Source organism: Eutrigla gurnardus (genome assembly GCF_963514095.1).
Source record: "Eutrigla gurnardus genome assembly, chromosome: 16".
Taxonomy (NCBI): domain Eukaryota; kingdom Metazoa; phylum Chordata; class Actinopteri; order Perciformes; family Triglidae; genus Eutrigla; species Eutrigla gurnardus.
Genome location: NC_139927.1, coordinates 12,771,666 through 12,798,873, shown reverse-complemented (window position 1 = coordinate 12,798,873; position 27,208 = coordinate 12,771,666). Strand labels below are relative to the sequence as shown.

At 40.9% G+C, this 27,208-nt stretch overlaps 1 protein-coding gene across 1 annotated transcript in view; it reads left to right on the top strand.

Annotated features, from left to right (window-relative positions):
• The window catches only part of LOC311026839 (regulator of G-protein signaling 6-like), a 63,301-nt gene extending 36,430 nt beyond the window's left edge, over positions 1-26,871 (top strand). Inside the window, exons 3-18 of the mRNA XM_084030532.1 lie at positions 8,419-8,515; positions 10,560-10,610; positions 11,625-11,731; positions 13,918-13,969; positions 14,761-14,825; positions 15,095-15,171; positions 16,569-16,650; positions 16,766-16,840; positions 17,234-17,335; positions 17,748-17,809; positions 20,172-20,282; positions 21,607-21,732; positions 23,920-24,106; positions 24,756-24,845; positions 25,247-25,300; positions 25,845-26,871. Coding sequence (XP_083886658.1) covers positions 8,419-8,515; positions 10,560-10,610; positions 11,625-11,731; positions 13,918-13,969; positions 14,761-14,825; positions 15,095-15,171; positions 16,569-16,650; positions 16,766-16,840; positions 17,234-17,335; positions 17,748-17,809; positions 20,172-20,282; positions 21,607-21,732; positions 23,920-24,106; positions 24,756-24,845; positions 25,247-25,300; positions 25,845-25,895 — 1,389 coding nt within the window. The 3' untranslated portion in view covers positions 25,896-26,871. The remainder of the gene's footprint in view (positions 1-8,418; positions 8,516-10,559; positions 10,611-11,624; positions 11,732-13,917; positions 13,970-14,760; positions 14,826-15,094; positions 15,172-16,568; positions 16,651-16,765; positions 16,841-17,233; positions 17,336-17,747; positions 17,810-20,171; positions 20,283-21,606; positions 21,733-23,919; positions 24,107-24,755; positions 24,846-25,246; positions 25,301-25,844) is intronic.
• Positions 26,872-27,208: the final 337 nt, after the last annotated feature.

Below are 27,208 nucleotides of genomic sequence, written 5' to 3'. Positions count from 1 at the left end.
CTTTGTCAAAGTCAAAAAGTGGAAGAATATGTTGCATAATGTTAGTTTTTGACTTTTTGACTTAAACCAAATAGTGTCTAGAAATTAGCACGCACTGCAATAGATAAAAAATAATGTTAAGAAACGTATCTAAAAGCATCTAAACATAAACAAACGTATCTTCCTACAAAATGTTATAAGTCACGATTTATTTATCAGTGATACTATTTCATCCAGCCACTTGAATATGAATGTTGAATATGAAACCAGTGGGCGAGTACTTCTGAAGTGCACTCAACCACCGAGGTGATGATTTTGTCTTTTCATTTTTTATTTGTAGGAGAAACAATATGATTTGTTTCAGACGAACAAACCAGACCTTTTGTTTTTTTATTCTGTCCTCCAGAATCCTGACCAGCCTCATAAATTGCTCAGGGATGTCATCGGCCGTCAGGCAGAGATGCACTGGCAGTCAACTGTGTCAAAGCCACCCTGTTGTCATTACACCAACATTAACAGTCACGTCACCCTGCTCCCAGGTGCACTGGGCTGAAACCAGTAAGACTCATCGTCACTGTCACAAAGCCGTCGCGTCTGACCTTCAGACATAAACCCGTACACTGCGGGCAGACGGCCTCGCCACCTCTACAGTCATTACGCCCACTCTGGGTAAATGGCAATTCATCTAGTGTGTGTTAATGTGTGACTGATGCCCACACACACATATTTTGGCATCACATTTAATAAGTTCGCAGAAACTAATTTAACCTTTGCCAGGTTGGCATGGTAATGCTCTTCTGAATCAGGAATTATGCTAATTTCCTGCATGATATATTAGATTTAACGTGGGATTACCCGCGTTCTCTTATTTCGGCGGTCTTATGGAAGTGCATGTTCATGAACCGTACGTGCCCAGACTTTATTAAACAATTCCCATCACATGGAAGATTCATCCGAAACGTATTATTGCACACTTTGACAGAAGGTCGACGTATTATAGGTAACCTCATCATGTTATTGAGAATGTGTGCAAATTATGTATTTCCTTCGTTCTTTCTTTTTTTTATAGCGAAGAGCTCACTGAGGATATGTAAATTAGGGAGTTGTAATGCAGTGTGAGAAAATGAGTCATACACAGTAACACCACACGCAAAACTAATTTCAAAAAGATCAAATAAAACACACGATAGAACAATATATACACCTACAAACTATACCTACACCTTGTATTATTATGAGTTCAATTGAGGTTTCACTTTTTGTTTAACATTCTCACATACTCATGTACATTGGTTATTATTTCTTACATAACTGCCAAATCAAGCCACATATTAGTTTCAGCTGAACATGTAAATTAATGCCTTTTTTTTTGTCCATCCATCCATCCATCGTCTAACACTTTATCCTGTATTCAGGGTCACGGGGGGGCTGGAGCCGATCCCAGCTGTCATTGGGCGAAGGCGGGGTACACCCTGGACAGGACGACCCTTTTTTGTCCCGTTTCTGAAATATTAAGTAATACTATTACTACTTATGGCTAATACAAATAATAAGGGACCTTACTTATATTCCCATACGGAACATAAAAATCTGGCATGAGATTAAAAAAAAATGAATGAAACACTAGAAAGCACACATGAAAGCTTGGTTGCCCCGGGTCTCATCAGTTCATTGAGTGCAGGCCTGTTTGTTTATGTCACTACTTCCACTTTTCATTAAGATAACGCTGCACAATCATTTGTTTATCTCTTTGACTGTTTTTATAATTTCACATTTTAGGTGCCCCACAGCAAATGGGGTTACATAAGCTCTTCCACGAAGATATTTTTTTTAATACATATTTATGATTATTATTCTTAGTCCAGAGCTTCAGGGATTAAAATGTTCTACTAACAAGATCACCATAGTTCACTGATTTACAATTAAGAAAGTGATCTTATGCAACACTAAGAGGCTTTGGGGGAATCTGGCATTTAGAGCTAAGTTTATTGGAATATACTACAATATGGAAATCATAGATAAGAAATTATACATAAAGATACTCGTCCAAAAGTAATATTCGTAAGGTTTTACAGCAGCATTTCAAGATCATATACTACACAGGGGTTATAATAACGATAGCAGGCTCATAAGGCTGTTTTAATATACATTCACGATTCCTTAAAATACCGAATGAAAACATTTCATAAAGTTTCATGAACCTGTTGGTGAAAACGTTATTGCGAGAGAATCCCAGGCGAAGCCTTTATTCTCAGACGATCGTAAACAAGATTACGATGCTACAATCTTTCATATCGAAATTAAATATACCAGAATACAGAATAAATGGGTATAATAAAAATGCAAAGAAAGGAAAGTTATCCCCCATAATGACCCCCTGGCAGTCTAGTCGTGATTCTCTACAGAGAGCCGTGTGATGGTGCAGCTGCTGTGGGATTCAGGCCCTGCAGGGGAGGAAAGGTGCATACTGACAGGAAAACCTGGTCCCAGAAGAAACTGCTACCTGAGATGACACACACACACACACACACACACACACACACACACACACACACACACCCCAAAGCATCTATACACACCTCAGTCCACAGAATACTCGCTCCACTGTTGTCTCATATCATACAGAGTCTGGTGTACAAGACAGTGATCGAGTTGAAGTAATATATCTGGTACTGCAGCGATATTTTGTGCCGTTCTAATGAACAAAGACTAAAACGCCAACTAAGACCATAGACAAGCCAGATATTTTGAACCAAACCAGGGCTGTAACCCCAGTGATTCTCATACTGGACGAGAGCACAAGTGGATATTGAAGCAAATGTCATCTAAAACACCACATCCTGGGGGGAAAAACTGTGATGCAGCAGAGGAAGCAGCTAGCAACCTGATTTGGCACCGACGTCTCACAAATCGGCCACACCCTTAACTTTAAGCCTTAATATAATTGAAATGGATGGACATTGGACATTTTCTTGATAGTGGCAGTATAGAAGGAGTTGGATTATTAGGAGCATCAGGATCATGAATTCCTGACATTAATGATGCATAATGTGTGTGTGTGTGTGTGTGTGTGTGTGTGTGTGTGTGTGTGTGTGTGTGTGTGTGTGTGTGTGTGTGTGTAGTATGTTGTGATATCATGCTGTTTCCAAGGTAGCCTTGATTTGCCTGATCTGAATTTGCACTGTTCCAGGACAGCAGCGTTTCCAAGGTAATGTTCACATATTTTCTAAGCTGTATCCTTTATTCTGAAAGCATACGTAGACACACATTAAATTGGAAGTTTAATGCCCTTGCCACCTTCTTGAAAATTGTAATTGTTTACGTTGATAACACTAACACGATGCTCAACATTTCTGTATATAACACCGTTTTATTAGAGCTTCTACTGGAATTTGCTGTTTTCCATTTCAAGGGATCATAATGAAGTTATTTTTAGTGCGATATCAAATGTTGGAAGAGTTTGTTGAGAAAGTTTTGCGGCGATATAGAATACATGCAGGCCGACTGGGATGTGTGGATAATGAGTCTCCTCAGTGATATGGTGTCAGATTTTAAAACAGCTCTGAAATAAACAAGCTATATGAAGACTGTGTGCATGACATTGACCTAAAATGTAGATTCTTTGAATCTATTTAGGGCCTTGACGTTGAGCCAAAAACCTGGCTTCCTGGTACTCAATCTGTTTTTCAATCTTTCTCTTTCACCTTTAAACACTTTAAACAGCATTTAGATAGAATCTGATAGGTTTCTGTTCACAAACATATAAGTCACATTTGTTATCGGAGATCTTCATTGTATAGTTTTTCTAATGAAACACCATTGATTGCCATAGGTAAAATTTCATGTTGCTTACCCAAAAGGATATTTTAGAGCAGAAAAAGCTATCAGGGAGTCTGTGCACATAGTGAATGATTGCCAACACCACGTGCACGTTATTACCTCCAAATTGCATCAGAAAGCAATTTGGAGTTAATATGTTGGAGTAACGTCATCTTTCTCGAAACTGAATCCACTGTAGCAGATCTGTGCAAGCTCATGTTTTGACAGTTTAAGAAGTGGAGTTGTTTAGCTGCAGCATTCCTGGTAAAGTGAGATTGCTGGTACAGTTTTTGCCCTGGGAGGCTGAAATGTGGCGTGGACGTGCATAAGTGTGAAGGTGTGTGTTTGTGTTTTCCAGCCAATTGTCAAAACTTGCGTGTGGGAGTGGCCTACGACAAAGAGGTGTGTAGCTTCTGAACTGATTCACAAGCCCAACTCATGAACCGTTTGTCGTATAGACTCTTGTAGAAGGCATCATTGCAGTGACGCTATGACCCCCCCTACACTCTAGTTCCCCTTATGGACGTATGACATATTTTTGTAGGCTATCCCGACAGTTGGCATCGCCCTGGTTCTAAGGAAAGCCAAATGGGATTTTTACTTTGGATTATTTCAGGAATTTAACTCTGTAGCACACAAACAGTTATGACACTTACACATTTTGTTCAGCAAGATAATCTTCACAAATTAACTTCTATTACTTTCCATGCATACATGCTATCGCTAAGTGCGGACTGGTGTGTGGCCACTTGTGAGCAACCATCGTTTTTGAGACATTAGTACACGTATTTAACCAAAAAACACTCAAAAAACTAATTGAATCCAAGACAAGTGAACCAGAAGAGCAAAAATGCTAACTCATTCCCATGTTTAAGGCCTTATTCCTCCATGGAATCCTTCTGTTTAAGTGGCTATAGTGAAGTACGTCACACTTCTTCTTGCATCTGTTTTTTTTTCTTCTTTTGTTGTCACTTGACTTTCTCTCCGAGTGTTCCTTATCAGTATGCAAGAGCCACTTGAAGCGCTGAAGAACACGTTGCAATCAGTGCGGTGTCTCTGCACTTGAGGTGAAGGTAATTTGCAGATGTGCTGAAGCCGTTCTGGAAGGAGCTAAATCCACCAATGGTCTCCTAGTGACTGGTCTCATCACATACATTACCTCCCAAGAAATTCAAATGAATTACTTCATGGAGTACAATGCTACTCTTTCAGGGTATGTTTGAGCTTACTCTCCAAGGTACGACCACGGCTGACATTTTCTCTCTCAGCAGGGTCTTCTTCATTATAGCCACAGTGATGGCCTCGTCGGTGTTCTCTCCCACAATCCCCGATTTCTCTTTTGTGTAAAAAAAAAAGGCTAATTGCAGCTGTTTCAAGGTCAGGGCTTCGAAAGGGGAGTGCTCTTTCAGAACAAGTATTTTGTTGGCGTCCTCTGCCCGTATGTTGGGATGTACATGCCAGGTTGTGGGTCCAGCTGGGAGTTATTGTGGCCTCTTCCCATGGGTCCACATGACCGATTCAGGATGTTTTAACCCACTTCCATTCTGAGAAAAACTCTTGTGTAACTTACTGTCCTCTCATTGGCCAGGAGGGACGGCACAGAGTTTTCGGTTAATTAAGGCTACCCAGTCAACAAAGGAGCCCCCCTGGACATGAACAGCAGCAATAAATATAGGCTGAGGTGACATCCATTTGGTCATCTACAATTGCTTCTTGTATGGTTTTGTAAGATCTGGACCTCAATGCACCGGTAGAAAATAATAATGTACATTTGCTCAACTTTAGGGGGGTTTATATTATTAATATTATGAATTTCCATTTGATGCCACTTTCTAGTTTTACTGCTCTATATTACAAATTAAGTCTTGTACTTTTCAGTCCACTGCATTTATGTTATTAATGTAATAGTTACTCATTTGTAAATTAGAATTTGTTATACCAAACGCATGGTCCTTTTACAAAAATATGATGCTTTTTATAACATTTTAAAAAGTGATTGAAATTAGTTCCATCTTAACCAGCTACAGCATTAAAATATTCCCTATTAAATAACAATCTGAAAAGGGGCTATTCTGCAAAATCAGTACCTTAACTTTAATTTATTTATTATTTATTTCCATTTATTTAAACATATAGTTAAAAATGAATAATTCACAGCCAAAAACATCAGTGAGTTTCTAATGATTAATATTTACCTTACCATAATAACAGTTGTGTAAGACTCTAAAAGGATGATACCCCCTCATACAATCACTGAGGATGTAGACAATGGCATCAGCATCACTGGTGAAGCCTGTTACCAAGGGGATCATTAAACTATACTGTATTCCTTGTCACCCCCATAAGCCACCTCTCTGCCAAGCTGCATGCCAGCCCGCTACCTGGTCCATGCTAAGCGTAGGCACACAGACGGTTCAGGGACCTTGTGTAACTTTGAAGTGATGCCGAAGTTATCAAGTCATTTTATAAACCACTCTCGAGTGTTGAGACCAGAAAAGTGAGGTGTATTTTCTTCTTTGACCTTTCAAGTTTGAGTTTCTTCTTTGTTCAACTACTTTTACTTGCTTTCTTTTGAGAACATTTATTCCACTAAAGCCAGAGCCAGGAGATCATTATCTTAGCTGAGGATAAAGGCTGGAAGCAAAGGGAAACAGAAATGTAAAGATGTTACGTGGTCTAATTATTTCTTTCCCGTGGCATATTGAGTTGTTTTTATATCTCTGTTTGTGTAAAACAAGATATAAAGATATAAGGTTTAATATGTGCTGGTAGACACATTTTTTTAGCCCTGAAAAGAGCCAAGATAAAAGTTACCTCTGTTTCAATCTTTATGCTAAGCTAAGCTTATTGTGTCTTGGCTCAAATACGTGTGTTTCCCAAAGTGTTGAACTGTTTCTTTAAGTGACCAAATAATCAAATTTTCAACCATGCAAAAACAGAAATGATGATTATTTTGTGCCTTTGTTCTGTTGTTCTAATGAAGCAGCTGCATTTCTCTTCTGTTGCTCCCTCGTCCTGCATTTCCTTCCTTGAGTTCCTCTGCTGAAAATAATCGCATGTTTTTAGTCCAAATGATCAAGCTTTTAAAGACGGAGCAGGTTCTTTGTATTCTTGGCCATAGGATGATACACTAATATTACAGGCTTCTCATACGCGCTAAAACCACTGCAGCAAAGCAACGTTTGAATAATCAAACGCTAAGAGATCTCAAAAGATTTGTACAGCATAGGACATATAGTATGATGAGACTATTTAAAGCACTGCACCGAAAACGTGTGCATGACTTTGACTTCAGAGTTTTCATACATCCACTTGTGTGGTAGTTCTGTGCTGGCTGTCTCCAAAGCGACCAACTTCTCACATCCCACTCTCTGACGCAATAAGAAAAAAGCATCTGTTCAGAGAGGGGGTGTCGATACTGCAATCAAAACAACTGATCTGACTGCTGCTGAGTAAAGTGGGCGACGTGTTTCATTTAACATCTGTACAGTTGTGATAATGCTGTTCCTTCTGAAGTGCATCGGTGGCTTATATCAAATGATTTATGTCTGACTCAGTTTTGAGATTTTCCTCCGTTTTGTTAGCAACCTTTGTAAACATTATGACCATGTACAGTAGCAATATGTAGGCTCTAATTACAGTTATTGTGTTTTGCATGTCCATGAAATGGGATTGTTACTTTATTAGAGTGATTTATTTACTTTTAAAAACAAGATGCTGAGGCAGAACCATTAGAGTGACGGATCGATCTTAAAAGTAAACCAATAGGAATTAGTGATGGAGATAAGAAGGAGAACCATTAGTGCAGCATCACCACTGCAAATTAATTCATTAGTTTTTCCAGCAGCAGTTTTCCTGGAGGGTCAGGTTCACTTTTCACAGCATATAAACAATTAGAATTTAATGGATTTCATGAATCGAATGCCTTAGTACACCAGAAGCTTTATGTCTTTGCTATGCCTCTGTTTTACGCAACGCAACTCCAAGGGGGCTTACGGACCCCTTACGTCCTTGCGGACCCCCCTTACGTCCACCGCAAGGGTCTGACGTGCACCTCCCAAAAATCCTAGACGCGCGTCGAGGCGACGCAGCACCAACGCAGCGGCATTGGCTGTGATTAATCCGCTAACTACATCCGCTGGAGACACCGCCATTTAAACTTTTAATACTTTTATTGTTTGCACCTTGTCGCTTTTGCACAAAGAAATAAAACTTGTGGATGTTTAAAGCCAGAAGGTAAACAAATAGGCTATAACAAGGCTAACGCCGATGTACGTCAAGAGTCTCGGTCGAATGGTCAGTCTTTACAAAAAACATAGTGGCATTGAATTGCATTTCGACACGTAAACCCAACGCAGAACCATCACGGTCTCCAAGCAACTGCGGGGCCATTGCGTGATCACTACGCGGAAGCATAACCGAGGCTTAAACCATTGCAGCGTATCCAGAACGCTACAGCACGCCTTGTCTTCAATCTACCCAAATTCTCCCATGTGACCCCCCCTCCTCCGTGACCTCCACTGGCTCCAAAGTATTAAAGCTCCCATCTTAACCGAGTCTCCTTTCCCCTTTCTGTCTCCGTATCTCTTTCTTGTCCTCTTTGTCTGCCTCCCTCTGCAGATCGAAGACATCGTCACCTTCATCCAGGACGAGACAGAGGGCGTGCCCATCAGAACTGTGAAAAGTTTCATGACTAAAATCCCCAGCGTTGTGACAGGTAAGACGTAGAGGTGGAAAGATGTCGAGGAGTGGCGAACCCTGCAGTAGAATTTGTTCTACTGATTCTTTAAATTAGGTGAATAAATGCATCAAAAACAACAAGTCCTCAACCCTAAGCTGAGTGTTGTTTGTCATTGAAAACCACTCACACAAGCTGTCTCCAAGATTACACTTTCTGATCTGCCACCTCTATGGTTAAGGTTGGTTTTGGCAACTAAAAGAACTGAAATAATGGTAGGGTGAGATTGTCGCCATGGTAAAAAGAAACGGGAGGCAAACAACTTCTTCACAAAGAGGTTTTGCCGTCTTATAACAATGTCACATCTGCCTGTGCTGCAAATAATTGTTTTATTCTTGGTGCACAAGAAGCCCGTGCCAGAAAAACGTAAACATATTGCATTCATCAAAATTGGTGACGCTTGCTTTTACAGATTTGTAATTTTCAATAATTTCCTTTAAATTCTCTCAGAAATAACTAAATAAATAAATAAAATAAATAAATAGATACCAAATTCATATTTACTTTGGTGTAAATTAAGCTTTTATCTCAAAGACATTCCTATGTTTCCTATAGTCTGTCTGTCTGTCTGATAGATGTATACAAACATATCGATATGTGTGTTGTGGCTGCATTTCATTCTGGTTCTGTAGAGGCAGTTTCTTCAGCAGTGGCTCACCAGAGAATAGCTGGAGGGAAAGTGGGAGGACAACATATGATTAAATGTTTGGAAAAGAAAGTGCGAGTGTGGAAAAAACTAATGCGTAATGCTGTCCTCCCACTGTCAAGGTGCCCTTAAGCAAGGCAATCAACCACCGACTGCTTCCGTAGAGCCGGGACTGTAGGTGTCAACGTGTGGCGCTGCGTTGATGGGAAACATGCACACGGACATTTAAAATGGAAAAATAAAAAGAAACGTTGTAACTGTCAGGTGGGGATTGGAGTCGGCCACCTTCGCCTGCCGGCTGTTGTTGCTTCGATTTGATAATCTGAATCACTTTAAAAGTCTGGAGCCACAGTGGGAGGCTTTGACACACCCCGAACAAATGATGGAAACAAAGGAAGGCTATTAACATTCGTCTTCTTCTCCTCTCTCAGTCCTTGCACTTATGGAAAATGCATTATCCTAATATTCCATAACCAGAGCGTGTCAATAAACACAATTACTTCAGCAGCGGATGCATGTGCAGAACGGCAGCTCAAACGTTTGCAGCCGAGTGCCGAGGGCTCGGAAACTAATGAATGATGAAGAATTAAACGCCGTTTCGGGAAAGCAGAGAGGAAAGCACAGATGAGATACTCTTATCTCCACCGCCCCCAAAAATATGCTTTTTAGTGTTTTCACCCATCATAAATTATCACAGAGAATAATGTCAGTTCTCTAAATATTGCTCTCCCGAGAGCCAGTGGGGTGAGACCATTTTACATTTCAGCAGTTTGACAATTTTCTTGGTTGCTATATCTGTTTCAAGACAATTTGAGATTACATGGTCGAAAGAATATTTCTTTACTGGATAGAAATTATTTCTTTGATTAAGCTTCTTTTAGATTTCCTCTATTACACATCATTTTAATTGCAGGTTTTGAGATTATGCTTGCTATTGAGTTCTTTTATTCCCTTTAGCCCCAAAATGTGACTCAAATGAGTATTGGGATTATAATAAAAAAAATCACTTTTCTTTTCTACTACCATTCTCACTTTCCTTCATCTTCTTCTATTTCTTAAAGGAATACGTCACACATTTGCATTAAGATTTGTATCGTTAGAAACCCGGTAGTATTTTTGAATGGTCGTGCATCATTTCATCATTTTCACCAGAGACTCGGAGAGCTCCTTATTTCTATTCGAGCCTCCAATGATGCAAATATCGTCATTTTGCATCATCGGAGGCTGCTTTAGTTAGAGGGGGGACTACTAACACAAGTTCCTCATGTTTTCAAGTTTGCTTGTCCGGTGAAGTATTCCTTTAAATCGTACTCCTTACTGAGTGTGTGACCATATCCTGTATAAGTAACACATCTTTCTCTATCTGACCTGATTCAGGTACAGATATTGTTCAGTGGCTGATGAAGAACCTGTGCATAGAGGATCCAGGTAAGTTTACAAGTGATACCAGACTGCATTGTGCTGATTATAATGACTTTAATATAGGCAACAAAATACCTGTTCGACTGAAAGGGCTTCATTTACTAAAATATGTGGGAATATTATAATAAGTACGCACAAAAAGCATTTTAAATTACCATTAATATCAAAGCGTGAGGAATCATTTATGTTGCCGTCAAATGTACTCAAAGTTGCGTTACCATGCAATAAGTATATTTATCCCAGCATTGAGAACTTGCTTGAAATTGCAGAGACCAGGTGTTTGTCACAGCAATCCAGTTTATGAAAGGTCAGTCACAGCGTGGGAGGCAAAGCAGCTCTTTTATAGGGAAAAGCATCTTTTGAATACCTTTTGGTTACCTTTTCAGAAACTTACATGTGTGTAAGTTTGAAATAGATAGGAGATTTTTGCAGAAACGTTATCAACAGAAAAATACAAAATTCTCAAGTTAATACAGGGCAAACACAGAGCATGCAGGAAATTAGAAAACAAAAAATATTAGCTGGATGTTGTTGTGGATTTTGTGTTTTGTTGACCTGATCTGAGACATGTTGGTGGGAGAGAAGTGTTTACTGTTGGTTCCCGAGCCCACAGCCTGGCCGCTGAGTCGATTATTGAGTCATCCATGTATCCCCAGTCAAACCACCGCAGGCCTATATCATATCGCTGAAATCAAATTTGTATTCAAAAGGATGCTACGGGGTTTTTACACTGTATATTGTATATGTTAAAATGTGCTCAAAAGTTTTCCAACGTCATATTCTGGAGATTGATATTTCGCAGTTGCTTCATTCTATTATGTGTTTAGTTCCAAATCGCTGCTAGTGAGTTAATTCCATCCAAGTAGATTTTGAACACAGATAATCTGTGGTTTAGCAGAGGGAAACACAAATTGAGTTCCACACACTGTAGCTACCTTAGGTTAGGGTTTCAAGCAGATGCTCTTCCTAAGACTCGGAATGACCTCACAGTGATCGGTGCTCCCTCTCTTCCTGTCACAGCTGAGGCCATGCACATCGGGAGTCTCATCGCAGCTCAGGGTTACTTCTTCCCCATCTCAGACCACGTCCTCTCCCTCAAAGACGACGGCACTTTCTACCGCTTTCAGGTGAGAATCGGACACAGAGGCTTCAGGAGAAGTGGCGATATTTAGTATCAATACATCTTGTTATGAGCCAGTTCTGTGAACATCTGCTATTTGCCACTCAATGTCTGGGGTTAAGCTTAGAGGTTTAGGGTTTCATCATCTGTATATTTTGAAATAGGTTATCGAGAATTTGTTGAACTTCTCTTCTGTCGCTTGATATAACTAGATTATGACATTTACAAGTATTGAACTAGAAACATTTTGATTAGTACATTTGGATTCAGAGAGAATAGTTGGATATTAGTTTACAACACAAACAACATGCACAATATTGGAAGCAGTTTGGATTATTAATGTACAGATTCAACAGGCAGAATGATGGGACAATGTCCTCATTATGACAGGAGAGAAATACTTTGGAGACATTCCCAGTTTTAAGAAACAGTGACGTTCCTGAGTACGCAAGCCAGACATTTCATCATGTGAATTTCTTATGTTTTCTAAAACCAAATACCTGCAAAATGAATGAGAGTCTCATCATCCACATCCAGAGCTGCTTAGCAAACATTAGCATGCTAACAAGCTAAACTAAGGCGGTGACCAGAGCAAACGTAATGCTAACGTGCCGACATATCAATATGTTATCATTGTCAATGTGAGAATGTTAGCAAAGTTAAATTTAGCTCTGTGCCTCTAAGTACAGGGACCGATAACAGAGCCGCTAGCTAGCCTTAGTCTTGCTAAAGCTACATACCGCAGCGTAACATAGCAGCCTGGGAAATGTATTGAATTTATTGCACATTTTATCGAGTGGTACATTTTTTACATATTCTGTACAGTGAATCTAAATCTAGATTTTCAGATTATGGCTGCTTATTATAAATGGATAACCAGCATTTTCTTCTGATAAATGCAATTTGCCCCGCATCTTTAGTGACCTAAACTCAAACTAATCCCGTCTTCACCCTGCATTAATGTGTGAGATACTGAAAAGTCCAGCGAGCCCCATCTGATTACGGGGACGTTGAAGACTTGTTCTGTAATGGAATTGCAACGCACCAATCTTGATGACAAAAGGCCCTGCCCGCTGTCCACAGCTCCCTTCGGTACCATTTGGGGATCCTGTGACCCGATTAAAAATGAATGGGGATCCGTTAAAATATTCATCAAGCGAGCGAGGGGAGCAGGTCCAGATTCGGTCTGAGGCGGCAGAGAAAAGAAGCCTGACAGAGAGACACAGTGTAGTAGAGCTGTTCGCTAGAATTAGAGTCTCGTCAAGGGACAAAAAAGAAGAGAAAGACATTTCACTCCTCCTTCACCGTTCACAGATGAAACAATGTGGCATTAAAGTCACAGATTAATTATGCCAGGCTGTTTTATCAAGAATTTTTCTAATTAAAAAAATAAGAAACAGTGTTTTCACGTTCCTCGGTGGGGAACAGCAAGGCGGCGCATGGCGAGATTAGAATGATCTCCGCGTGGCATCTTCTTCCTTCCTATTCACAGAGTCTTGTTTGAGGGCTGGAGCAGTTTAATTAAACGAGACGGCAGTGCACATTACCGGGCTTTGACCTTGGTTCTCCTCCTTCAAAGTGAAGTGGAGGAGGAGATGAGAGGAGGAGGAGAGGTAGGGGGGAGGAGGGCCGAGCACTATAGTAGATAAACATTCATAAAGATAATTGCTGTTCATTAGCATTTGATTTTCCAGGCAAACAAAGTGCAAAGAGAAACACAGGAGGAAAATCGAATCAATTAACACCATGTAGAAATCTCTCTTCTCTGAAACAACTACAAGATGCTTTTAAAACTGTGATTCAAAACCCTGCGAGCAAATGTCAAATAACAAACCTATCAGCATCTGTTCTTCGCCTGCTGTCTTTATGATTCTCTTTTCCTGTTGGTTATTACGCAGCTTTCAGCGCTCCTCGTTTTATCGTGTTGCCGCAGTACTCCCACGCCTCCAGAGCACCCCAGGATGCCTCTTACTAGGAGAAAAGTTTTAGGAGTCAGCTGTTCTGAATCTGTTCGGTGCAGATAATAAAAATATATTTTTGATAGCTCTCGTGGTGATGCATCGCATTCACGTGCTCCGCTGTGTCTCCGAGGCGAAACAGCGGCCTCGTAAAGGTCATCGTCATCGCTCCAGATGTTTTTAAGTTCACTGGTCGATCCACATCTTTAAACTTCTCACTTTTTTTCCCCGTCAGGCACCGTATTTCTGGCCGTCGCACTGTTGGGAGCCTGAGAATACAGACTATGGTAAGAGGGAACATTTACATTTTTTCCCCCCAAACATTCTCATGAGAAATTATCCTTATGACATCATGTCACGTCTCCATATTTGAAGGATCAATCCTCAATTCTAGGACAATCTACTTGATTTTCCTAGAACGGTATTGAAATGAAATGATGCTAATATTCAAGAGGTAACCTGTACATTTGATTCACAGCGATTTCAAGTGCTTATGAGGCTAATGTTGAGTGCATTCCCAAAATCAGAATCATGAATCCCATGTGGAAATGCTGTAATAATACTTACAGTAAACACATAGCTCAATGATTTCACCTTTTAATAAAGTAGGAATTTTGGCAGGGAACTCTGCATGTATCCAATATAAGCAGAACATAATACATCTTCCGGTATCCTGATTTTGGTATCCTCATATACTGTCGTTCAGCACATAATAATAAAACCTCAACTTGTAGTATTAATGAATGCAAATACAAATGACTTCCCGCTGAGCTATGCGCTGCAGCGCTGCTTGTAGCCTTCGCTGTAGAGGGGCAACAGGATAAATCAGCCATCGCTTCACTTCCTGCCCTTCATCCTGTCACAGAGGCAGCCATGGCTGTGAGTTGAGGGCTCAGCGCCTCTTCACACGCCACCTCATAATCCCAAAGCAGCAGGGCCTCCCAAACTGTTTATGCTCCCATGCCGTGGGAGGTGAGACAGGTTGGAGAGGAACACATGGGGACGAGACATGCACTAATGAGGGGGGATGTCTACGCCGATTAATCCAGGCCTTCGATCCTCTCCGTCCCTCTCGCAGCCATTTACCTGTGCAAGCGGACCATGCAGAACAAGACCAGGCTGGAGCTGGCAGATTATGAGGCGGTGAGTACTGGATTGCTCCCCCCCCCACACACACACACACACACACACACAGATCAATACTTCTTCGTATTGATCTGTGTGTCAAGCTTGAGGCAGAGAAACATAATATCGTAAAGGTCAGATTTGTGTGTGTGTGTGTCTGGGATAATATGAGCTCTATATTGCATCTCAGAGACGTTAAAACCTGCGGATTTCATTTTTATGAAGCGTGATTACATTTTCGTCCCTTTGAGAACGTGTCTCCGTGTCACTTTTCTTCTCTCCACCAGGAGAACCTTGCCAGGCTGCAGAGAGCCTTTGCCAGGAAGTGGGAGTTTATCTACATGCAGGCTGAGGCCCAGGTCAAGTAAGTGTGCTCTGTTACCACGGCAACTCGTGAAACTACGATGCGTGCAGTGATGTCATTCACACCTAAGGTATAAAATAAAGACTACAGTAAAAACCTGCAATGTGTGTCATCCCATATCATGAGCAGCGAGTGTTTCAGACTCCAGTAACCCTCCTGTAATGGGTTCCTTACAACATTACCTGTCCCGTGTTATCGGGGTTTCTGAGGTGTATAACATGATACATCTTTTATTATATCTAGCAATGATAGACTATAAGCTTTGTTAACATATAGAAATTGTGGAGACAGAAGAGGGGAAAAGAAGGAAAGATGGATTCCTGGCTTAACAGGAGTCCTCTTTGTTTTATTCATGGGTATAGACTGGATCCAAGGGGGAGAGAACAACATTTTCAATTGTCCCAAGATCTTTGAGTACAGAGACAAAACAGCAGGGCCCCTGCATGGTCGTCACACTTGTGTGTCCACCTGAGACCCACAATTCAAGACATTGTGATTGTGCCAGTCAGCACCATCTATTTTCACTTTTGTTCTGTGTGCCCAATATTTTATAAAATCAGAATAATTAATCCAGAACTATGTTCTACTCTCAATATTTTGTATTAAGTTTCATTTGGTTACAATTTCAATGCATGAATAATGGAACAGTTTTAACTCAAAACAGCCATTATCAGAATATATGACAGAGCAGTTGTACTGGTGGTCGGGGAGAATTCAGATATTGATATCTTGCTCATATATTTAGAAATATATCAAACCCCAAAACACCTCTAAATGCCATCTGTAAGAGTTAAATTACGACACATAATATTATTTGATTATTATTATTCTTGATGCTTTTATGCATAAATAAATACCACTTCAACGTTGGAGCTGGTCATGGTTGCTAATTTGAACCGATGTTGGGTCGTTTGTGACAAATATTTTATATGATCTTGTGCTTTGTATGTAAAATCTTGATCTGAAAAGTAACTCGTAACTTGCTGTATAACATGTAGCTATGTAACGAGTAAAGGACATGCAATCAAATATATAATAATAATAATATATTATTATTATTAGAATACTCAAGTAAAATGTGTTGTTTTTTGAGAACGTGCAGCCTACATTAATTACATTACACATTGTACTGGATACCAAACAATCACACAGTGTGGAAGTGCAGCCCAATGTACACACCAGTGGTTGTGAACCGTGCAAACAGATGGTGCACAGACAGGTGCAGGGATCATGCCCAATATTTGAGCACATGTGCTTCAGTATTGTTAAAAAAGTGATGGACATGTAGACTTTCTAATCTCCCTCCCCTTCACGTCCTTCCATCCTGATTCGACTGCTACGTCTAATGCCGGTGTCAAGAGAGCTGTTTTTCTCACACGGACTGATCTCATCTGCAGGATCGACAGGAAAAAGGATAAAACGGAGAGGAAGATCCTTGACAGCCAGGAGAGAGCCTTCTGGGACGTCCACAGACCCGTGGTAAGCCTCTAAGTCTGTGAGTTGGTATAGCCGTCTCCCTCATCTTCCAGCCGCTCTTTGCACAGCTTTCTTTGGGTTTCACCAGTATTCACTGTCGTAATGTTTTTTCCTCCAGCCCGGATGTGTAAACACGACAGAGATGGACATCAGGAAATGTAGACGCATGAAGAACCCTCATAAAGTCAAGAAGGTAAAAGCTCCAATGACGGGTGAAACTTATGGAGAGGCATTTCTTTTAGAACGCCCTTGAAGGTGAAATGAATTAAAAGCTCCTCTTTTAAACCTCGTATTATAAAACCTTCACTTACTGTTTCCAATAAAAGTACATGGTGAAAATACACTTTGAATTCATTAAAATACAGATGACTTTCATTTCAGCAGACATAAAGTGACAAAACAAAACACACGATTTACAGTTTGTGCAAGCAATCATTTTTGAATTACTGCAACGCATCCCTTTAATTTTACAACACAGTGCACAGTGGTTTTTTTCTGGCAGCTGTTTTCACGCTTTATCGCCGCTCTGAGATAAAACAACAAGTGTTGTATCTCTCTATTATCTCTCCCACTTCAAACGGCCCAGTCGGTGTACGGTTTGGCGGAGGAGGGAACGCAGTCTCAGAGTCCCATACATACACCCTCGCACCACTGCAGGAAAGGCACCAAGGAGGATGTGGAGAAAGAGGTAAAAATCAACTCAAATGCATTTACTCATGTGTTTGTTCCACAGAAAGGAAGCAACATTGCCAAGGAGATTGATAGCCTCTACGCTGCAGTTTTTCCACAATGTCCTGGTCAAATTGTGAAGCAGCTCTGATGCTTTTTAGCACAAGGGGAGATTGATGTTCACCTAAAACAAGAAGACAGACAAAAATAACAACTGGCTTATGGGGGAAAAATTGAATTAAGAGGAAACAGTAGCAGTAACATCGCTGAGGTTGCCAACCAACGCAAACATGGTCTTGTTTGTTTATTATACTTGCAAGCAGCACACACAGATATTTTAGATGATTCACTATTTACAATGCTATTCTGTTTTCTGTTCTTGTACGAAACCAGCACAAACAAACACTGACTTCTGTCATCTCCTCATTTAGATAATATTCCTGAACTCCCAGATTGATCGTCACCGTATGAAGATGTCTAAAGTTGCTGAAAGGTACAGTACAGGAGACTCACGTCTCTGCAGCACTAAAAACACATCGTACCGTTACCTTTTCAATCTCCGTTTATTATATCTGTACCAGAGCACTGGCAGATGGAGGTGGTTTGTTTTGACACCCGATCTGAACCTGTGGTGGTTTGGGTTTGGCATTTGGAAGTAGAGCACATGTGTGAAGAGAGTTAAGTTGCATGGCTTTGTGATGTTTTGTCTGGGGCTTAATTAGGTCATGTTTACAGGTTGGTTTCTCCCTTGATTTCTCTGCTTTCCCCCTTTGGTTTGGCGATGTGGAAGAGGGGTCCAAGGGGAGGCACAGGCCAGCATGCATGTCTCTGACACCTAAATAAAGGCTGCCTTATCCAACCCTCTACTTTAAAACTGAGTCCAGCAACCAGTATTACTTCATTGATTGCTCTATGGGCACTAGAAAAATCTCCTTCTCACCCAATTTATGTCTGCAGTCTTTAAAAACTTTCTTTACTCAAATAACTAAAAAAAACTGCTAATGCAGTATGAAAAAAGTTTTTGAAAAATTAAAAAGAAATTTAAAATTATAGGCTGGATTTTTGAAAGAACTTGAATGGAACCAAATTGAACAATTAAAACAAATAACAGTACCGGCAGATTTTTCACTTCCAAGTAAAGTAAAGGCAACAATGAATGGATTTAGAGAGATGCGCTTGCACTGTGTCGGGGGGATTCAAGGCATTCAAGGAGAAAATGTTAGAGTAAACTGAGGATGACAGGAAAAGATGCTTCAAAGGGTTGAAACTGTTCATCTTATCTCAGGGTGAAAGCATTCATCTGTACAGGCATTCTCGTTATTTTGTCCACCCTCTATATGCTGCAGTGCAGGAGATGTGACATGTCTGCATGTGTTTCTCGCCCCTGCCCACCCTCCGTGTGTTTGCTCGTCCCATCCTCTGCTCAGTCAGTCAGGACGGCCATTACTTCCCAGCAGAGCAGAACACTGTGATTACAGCTGACTGCTGCGCCGCCGCTCTGCCTCCCTGACCCTTTGACCTCTTGACTCCACGCGCAGAGCCGAGTTTAATTGGTGCAGATAGTTTGAGGCATCGACCCGAAAAACCCTGCGAGAAAAGACAACAAACAACATCAATCACGTATACGGGTGATAACTGTAAAAATGACTACTATCATACGTTTCCTTTTAAATCACTTCACGTTAGGAAGACTATTGATTTGATTTGTCAGATATGATCACTGGGCCAGTAAGGACTTGAATCTACTGTCGGTTGGACTGTTTCTCCAGCTGTTAGCAGCATGAACCGCTGTTGAAAGGAGTTAATATATGATATGTTGACTGAACCACTGCAGACTTGTGCATAAGAACGTACGTAATGCAAAAATGATTGATCCAACACAAGCGCAAAAATCCTCATTTAATGGGATGTTTTTCTGGAACACCCTACAGAGCTTTCAGACAATAAAGAAGCTGATTGACACTCAGACTCTCAGCGATGCTTCACGTCAGTTGAACGGATGAAATAGTTCCGTGTTCGGGATGCAAAGCTTTGAACATAGTGAGCAAAGATGAAGAGGAGACTTACTTACAGAAAGCAGATGAGGCAGATGAACGAGTGCAGGTTTGAATGGATTCTGTCGGTGTTGTTGCTTTTTGTACTGTATTTTAGAGATCACTTCTGTTGGATCTAATCATTTTAAGCTCTGGTCCATATGTTTTCTCCATGGTCTTTGACACCTAATAAGTTATGTGGAGTTCATATTCTGTAGTGCATTAAATGGATCATCACTATTAGTTGTAATTTCCCTGCAGAGTGGCTAAACAATAAACATTTATCTTAATTTAGTTTAAATGTACTGGGTGTGTATTGCTTCCTGTCTCAGAGGAAGTGTTGAGCAGATTTACTTTTGGCTCCCCTTTAAACAACTTCAAGATGTAAGCCATGACCCGACGTAATCCTGCATTTATAATTTAGACTTTTTCTCGGCTTTTTACAAGGCTTGCAAATACTCAAATGTGTTTTAGCAAGACGCTGTCCATGCTGCGGTTTCAAAAGTGAGTGGAAATCATTTTCAGATGGGGTTTTTTCGCCGCATCTCTCGCTTCATGTTTATCTTCGACCATCAAAGAGAGGTAGGAGCATCACATCTGAGCTTTTGATCAGAACAGATGCTGCTGCTTAACCCATTTATTTTTCACGATTAGCTTATATTACTTCTGAAAGCTGTCAAGACGCAAATTATATTAGGTTAACGGGAAATATTGAACAAATGGTCAAGATATAATCATTTGAAATGGGTGCACCGTTGAACTCTTGATCTCCTGTCCATGTGTGTGTGTGTGTGTGTGTGTGTGTGTGTGTGTGTGTGTCAGTGTGATCAGCTACACGGAGCAGTATTTGGACTATGACCCGTTTGTGACGGCACCGGAGCCGTCTAACCCCTGGACCAGCGATGACCCCTCCCTCTGGGACCTGGAGGCCAGGTATAAAACCAGAAACCACAGCAGTTTCACTTCCACATCCTGTGAACATTTCCTCTCCACTTCGTAGGGCGATGCATGATGACAATGGCTTTTTTTTTTTAAATGAATATTGACTTATTGCTTCATGCGTTGATTACTTTTGATTTCCAAAATGGAACACGTCAGTATTGTGCCATTGGGTTGTATTGTTTGCTTTGTCGAAAGTAATTACATTTTGATTGCTTTTATAGCCTACGTGTTTCTGCAACTGAAAGAATTATTATTGCTATCAATCATAAAGCTGTTGAGAAGTGACGACAGAAAGCTTGGAGAGATTTCTTTACTAGACACTGAAATGATGTGCACAAACGAATGTGCAGCCACGAATCTTTGACCCAGCTGTCATCGGTCCAGTTGCATTGTGGGTGATGTCGGTGTCAGGTTTTAACAAAGAAGAAGGATGATTAAAAAAACACAATGCATGCCTCAAAAATTCCATTCAGTTTGAGCGTAGCACTCTTTTAAATGATTATTATAATTACAATCAGGTGTATTTAGGTGTGTTTTGCAACAACAAAGAAGTCCACAATATATTTTTGGAATATGGTCATTTCAGGCTGTTTTAGATGCAAATCTCACACACATAATACATTTTTAAAAATCGCATCTTTTACCGCAGCGCCGTGAAGCAGATCCCTGTTGCTCAGCAGCACTGAACTGATATTTATAGGTAAGCGTTTTCTGAACGAGTGAAGGAAATTCAGAGGTCATTCAGCTCACTCAATCGATCCAAATCAAATGATCCAGCCCAACTCATGTGTCATGAACACATATTGGTGAAAGCCAAATTATTGATCGTCCATTGAAATGTGATCCGGAGACGTGAAGGTAATGAACTGAGGCATCGTCTCTTAGAGACGCACAGCCGTTGCTCTCAGTAAGTTGCTGTCCTGTTCTGAATTATGCAGGAATTAATTAGAGCGGGCATATAATCACTGTGCCTAATGTAGTTTAATAATTCAGCCAGATTGATTAATTACAGGATAGGAGAAAATATATTCTCTGCAGAGATTCAAATTGATTGACTTCAGGTGAGCGTTGGCATAATGTGCAGCTTTCCCGACACCAATCTCACATCAACATCAGCCCTTTCAGACAAGCGATCGCGTTTCAGGTTTTAATGTCTTATCCCTTCCTCTGCATTCATGTCAGTCCTCCCGACACGCAGCCTTTTTCCACATCCTGCAGCTTAATATCTTCTTAGCTCTTTGAATGTTGACCTCCCTGCAGAAGCTTCAGCGGGATGTTTATACTGCCTCTCTCCATCCCCTCCCATCTCTCCCAGTAAGGAGCCCAGTCAACAGCGGGTGAAGAAGTGGGGTTTCTCTCTGGAGGAGGCCCTGAAGGACCCGGCGGGACAGGAGCTCTTCCTCAAGTTCCTGGAGTCAGAGTTCAGCTCAGAAAACCTGCGGTGAGCACACCAGATGCAATTCGATACTCACTTCCGACACTTAATGTTCTGGTGATTGACATATTTTCTAAACGTGAAGCGCTGCAGTGAGTGAGGAAAAATCCTCCTGTGCACGACGGTGTGCATGTAGCATTTGTTGTAAAGACAGTGAAGTACAGTGTGGTTTATGTGTAAATTAAAGGCCGTACAGCAGCACTTTTGTGTGCATTTCGACTTTGTATAACAGTTATTCAAAAAGCTTTCACATCTCCGAAAATAGCCAGAAAAACAGATTTCTGTTTGGCATCCCTATTGTTCCAACCTACCATTTCAACCCACTTATGCACTGGAAACACGTGAAGTAACAAATCACAAGTAAAAAGATTTTTCTCTTCCCAGCACAGGAGGTCGGTACCTTGAACAAACAAGATTTCTGAGTGGCACTAATTTCTTTGAGGAGAAATGACCCTGTTGTGCTGAAAAGACAGACTTAATCACTTTCTGCGTTTTGCTCATCAGTAACTGTATTCTTCTTAAAGGATTTTACCCTTAAAAACCTTTGTGTGGCGGAAAGATCTGCAGTAACAATGATGGGAAACGAACAGCTAAGATGAAACTTCACTGTTGCCTGTTGAGAAACTTGGCAGCAAAATTACTAATTTATTCTTTTGAGTGTCCTCGCCGGTACCTCAAAATAAGATTGTTTGTGCAGGAAAATAGAAATTGAAGTATTGGCTTGCAATTTTGACAATATCCGTAAACCAAATCTCAACACCACTCTCTTTTTTTTTTTTGCACGTCTGTGCAGCATATCTGCTAACAACATGCTGTACCCCTCGACAATATAGTCACAGCATGTATCTCCCTGTACAACAACAAACTGTTTTTCTAAACTATGATTAACTATGAACTGAACTATGACTTTGCATTTGCAGAGTTAGTATAGTGCCTTATTCATATAATTAAATGAGGACGCTTAGTTCACAGATTTGCAGTGAAATTAAATCCATCCCTCATTTCAACACGCAGAGCCACGATCCCACATCCTGTTTAGGCCTTTATGCAACAGAGCGGCAGTGAGCGGATAGGAGCAGAGTGTTTGCGAGGCGTCCATGCGAGTGAGAGGAAGAGTGAGCAGCCGGAGAGAGGAGGAGAGACGAGAGATCTGTTAGGAACGATGGAGTCTGGGAATAAACTCGGAGGGATGACATGGCTGATACCTCCGATACTCCCTTATCAGGACTCACCTCTCGCCGATCATAGCGGTCTCCTCACCACTCTGTCTCCCTCTCTCTTGCTCCGGACGTTTAATTGCTTTTGCTTTTATAAGGAAGCTTTTGGAAGAGCACTACTGAGGGGGAGCGTGACAGGGAGCGAGTGTGTGTGTGTTTCTCTCTATGATATTATCTCTCAACCGGTCCACAGATCAATACACAATCTAATATCAGAGGCAGTCAGACTGTGGCTCTCTGCTGCCTCCGGTGTTCACCACAGTTCATTGCCTGCTTCCTTTTTTAATCAGCTGTCTTATACTGAAAGTCACTTCAACGTCTTATACGTCACATGTTTTACACTTCATGTCTTTGAAGAATACAGTTTCAGACTGACTGAACTATGTCTGTCTAATTTGGCTTTAACTACATTTTGTTGTTATTCTGTAACAATCAAGGCAACAATAAGCAACATTTTAGAAGGTTTTGGATTTGATCGTTTGTGAATCCTTCACATAGCAGCTGAGCCTTTCCAATGTGCCTTGCAGCACTGAAGGTTTAAATCTGTGTTCCTTTTTTACAGTAAATGTTTGTAATACACAAGACTGTTATGTTTAGATCCCACTACAGTTTGTTTTTCTCTACAAATACTAAAGAACTCAATTATTCTCATGTTAGATCTTGTAAATGTCTTCCAATAAGTGCAATAAGATACCAGTAATGATCATTCCAACCATTATTTGTATTTCAATTGTTGGAGTTTTGAAGACTAGGCTAAAGTTGATTTTGAAATATCTTACCTTTCTCTCACATTTTTGGATAATTCTTTAGAAAAACATTACTTTCTTAAAGATGGTTAAATTCTGTCCTGATAGCAAATCTCTCGTGGATAAATCACCAAGGACAAATTCGGTGCATTGTTTGGCATTCAGCGCATGTTGTCGAGACACTCTTCAACTCAAATAAATATCCGGGGTGGATTTGATCTGTATTGCAGGTTCTGGTTGGCTGTGCAGGACCTGAAGAGGATGCCCCAGCAGGAAGTGGCACAGAGAGCACAGGACATTTGGACGGAGTTCCTGGCGGACGGAGCACCCAGCTCCATCAACCTGGACTCCCACAGCTACGAACGCACGAGCCAGAACCTGAAAGACCCCGGGCGGTACAGCTACGAGGACGCCCAGGTGAGTCAACGCAAGATACATGGAGAAAGGGAGGATTAGAAGTAGTGGTAGTTTCAGGTAGATTCACTTTTAACATTCCCTGTTTAAATGAGAAAATAATCCTTGTACTGAAAATGCCAACCAGACTCTCTGTTGGTGATGCAACAGCAAAACCTCTGTATTCCCACCTGTCAGCTGGAAGGTTAACCTGTCTGTGTGTTCATAAATATACACAAACATACACCTGCTGCCTTTTAAAAGAGAGAATACACTAATGATGAAGTGTTGACATTTTGGACATTTTGGACAGGCATGTAAACTGCAACTTTATGGAGGAATAATCACAAGGTAGTAATTCCAGTTTATTAAGTGATCGTCTTGCTGAGAGATGAGATTGACACCAGTTATCTCTGCATATAGTCAACATAAAGCTGTAGCGAGAAGCTGGTTAGCTTAGCATAAAAACTGGAAATAAAACAGCTAGCCTGGCTAAAGGTGACACAATCATTGACCTTATTTCTGGAGATAATTTCCCTTCTTCCAGTGCTCCATGTCTTTATGCTGTATAGATAAGGTGTACAGTTATATAAATAAAGCATTTTATGGCAGTAATTTATTCCCTCACCCCCTCATCCCCCCCCCCTCTCTGCCTCGTACTCTCTCCGTTCAGGACCACATCTACAAACTGATGAAAAGTGACAGCTATACACGCTTCCTGCGCTCCAACGTGTACCAGGACCTGCTGATGGCGAGGAAGAAAGTAAGCGGGTGTCTGTGTTTCTGTATGATTGGTGGAATCGGAATTATAAGTCAAATATGGATCCTTTAGTAGATTACATGAAATAACTATAATGTGAAAATAAGAGCTAAAAGCACCATGTGAGCACCGCGTAGAAAAGGTACAACATTTGCCTGTGTGTTGTGTAAAGTTGCATAAAAGGGAAATATTCAAGCACCTCGACAACATACATGATTTTTGCATGAATTTAACTGCGTTGACGACTTCTAACAACCGAGAATGGACAGTTATGTTTGCACTCTGTGGTTGTGGTGTCTTTTTTTAACTGTGAACAAACACGAGGAGCCGTGAACATGGATTAGCTTTGAACGCTGAAATGTTGAACTCCTCTGCCTTTTGTGTCGTTTTCTTTGTCGCTTCAGCCTGAAACGGAGCAGGGCCGACGCACCTCCCTGGAGAAGTTCACCCGCAGCGTGGTGAGTGTCCTCCATTCATTCTCATTTTGGTATTAAATCCCAGCAAATAAGACACAAGGAGGATAATTAGTTATTAAAACTACCCTATAATAAAATATGAGATTATTTAGTAGTGACCAAAAGTATAATGTATAAAAATACTTGCGTACTGTGTGCTGCTTCACATAATAGCTTGCAGGAATATTGAAGAGGAGATGTAGGATAATGTACTTGCTTCAATCATGTGTTTCGACCACAGGTATTATTTCTAAATAAATATCTTAATGGACTCATATATATATATATATATATATATATATATATATATATATATATATATATATATATATATATATATAAAGCACAATAGTCTTTTCGAATCGCTTGCTTTCTCGTCCTTTGTCATCTACCATCCATCCATCACCACCTCAAGCTTTGTGTTCTGCATTCTTTTCTTTTCCCTTCCACTTTTTCCTCCCACACTGCTCTTTTATAATCCTCAGAAAAAGCTTTCAACTTGACAGCCATCCCCCTGACCTCCCTCCGTCTCTCTGCTTCCTACCAGGGCAAGTCGCTGACGGGCAAGCGGCTGACGGGCCTCATGCAGTCGTCCTGACGAGGCCTGGATGACGAGTAGGTGGAACCATACCCAGGAGAGCTGCTTACCCCTGGGGAGCAAGTGGAAAAGGACCCTGGGGTGTTTGGGCGTGGCTGTGGGAGGCAGGTGAGGGCCCGGGGAGCCGAGACCGCCGGACTGGACCACCACCATATTTGAAACTCACCTCAGATCAGTTCAAGGGGGGACTGACAGCATGCAATAAGTCACCAGACCTGACAACAGGACAGTGCTGTCACCGTGTGGAGGATCAACAACGCGACTATTCTTTGGTTTCTATTTGAGAAGCCCGCACCACATCAGGCTTTGTTGTTTCTCCCGATGTTTTTCTCTACTACGTACAACTCATGTTACCATGGTAGCCGAAGGGGCTATTGTTTTACTTTCAGCGAATATAAACATGGAATGCTTGAATGCACATGAGACTTAGATTAATGCTGTAGCTAGCTGTTTTATCTCACATCATTCACGAGGATGATATAAGGGAAGGAGCGAGGAGGAATAAACATCCGCACTCTTGAGCTGAATTCATGCTCAATCTTCATTTTGCTGGCACTCAGACTTCCTGCTTTAGTGGTGGATCAGGTGGAGGAGTGCACCAACTTTTAAGCAAATGAGCTTTTTGAGAAATCTGCTGATGCCACAAGATTGAGAACCTCTTTGTGTCCAGTAGTGGTTCAGCTAATTACAATGCGTGTTTACATTTGATTCTGATTAATGGCAGTATTTATGCTCATTACAGACTGATTTAAACTTCAGATGGCAATTTGTATCATTTATCCATTCCTGGAATGTGGTATAAAATAAATTGTTTTTGGGAGGGTACAGTACTGGCAAAAAAAAAATTGTTCTATATCAGCTTTATTAGATTATCTCACATGATCCAAAAAGAAAAAAAAATCATGTATTATCACTGCCTGTCTGCATTTACCAGTCGTTTCTCCAAAGCCTAACTGCACTGAACACACAGAGGTATGATCAGTTTGATAATTTCCCCAACAACAAGTGTTCACCTTTAAATGAACGAGCTGATATGATGTAAGGCTTTATTCTATCTTCTGAACATTCCACTTCAGGCAGCCACAACAAGGTTTTAGTGTGCTGACCTTGAACCATTTCTTCACCTTATGTAAAGAGGACCATGTCAATAAAAGAGGAATGCACAATAAAGAGGGGGGTTTGGCCCATTATTTCATGTGTGTCCATTTAATTCCTCTTGGAGCAACAAAGACATTCACCGTTACATCACACAGAATGGGGAAAATGACATGTTTCTAGAAACATGTGGTAATGTACCCAAGCTTTTGAAATCT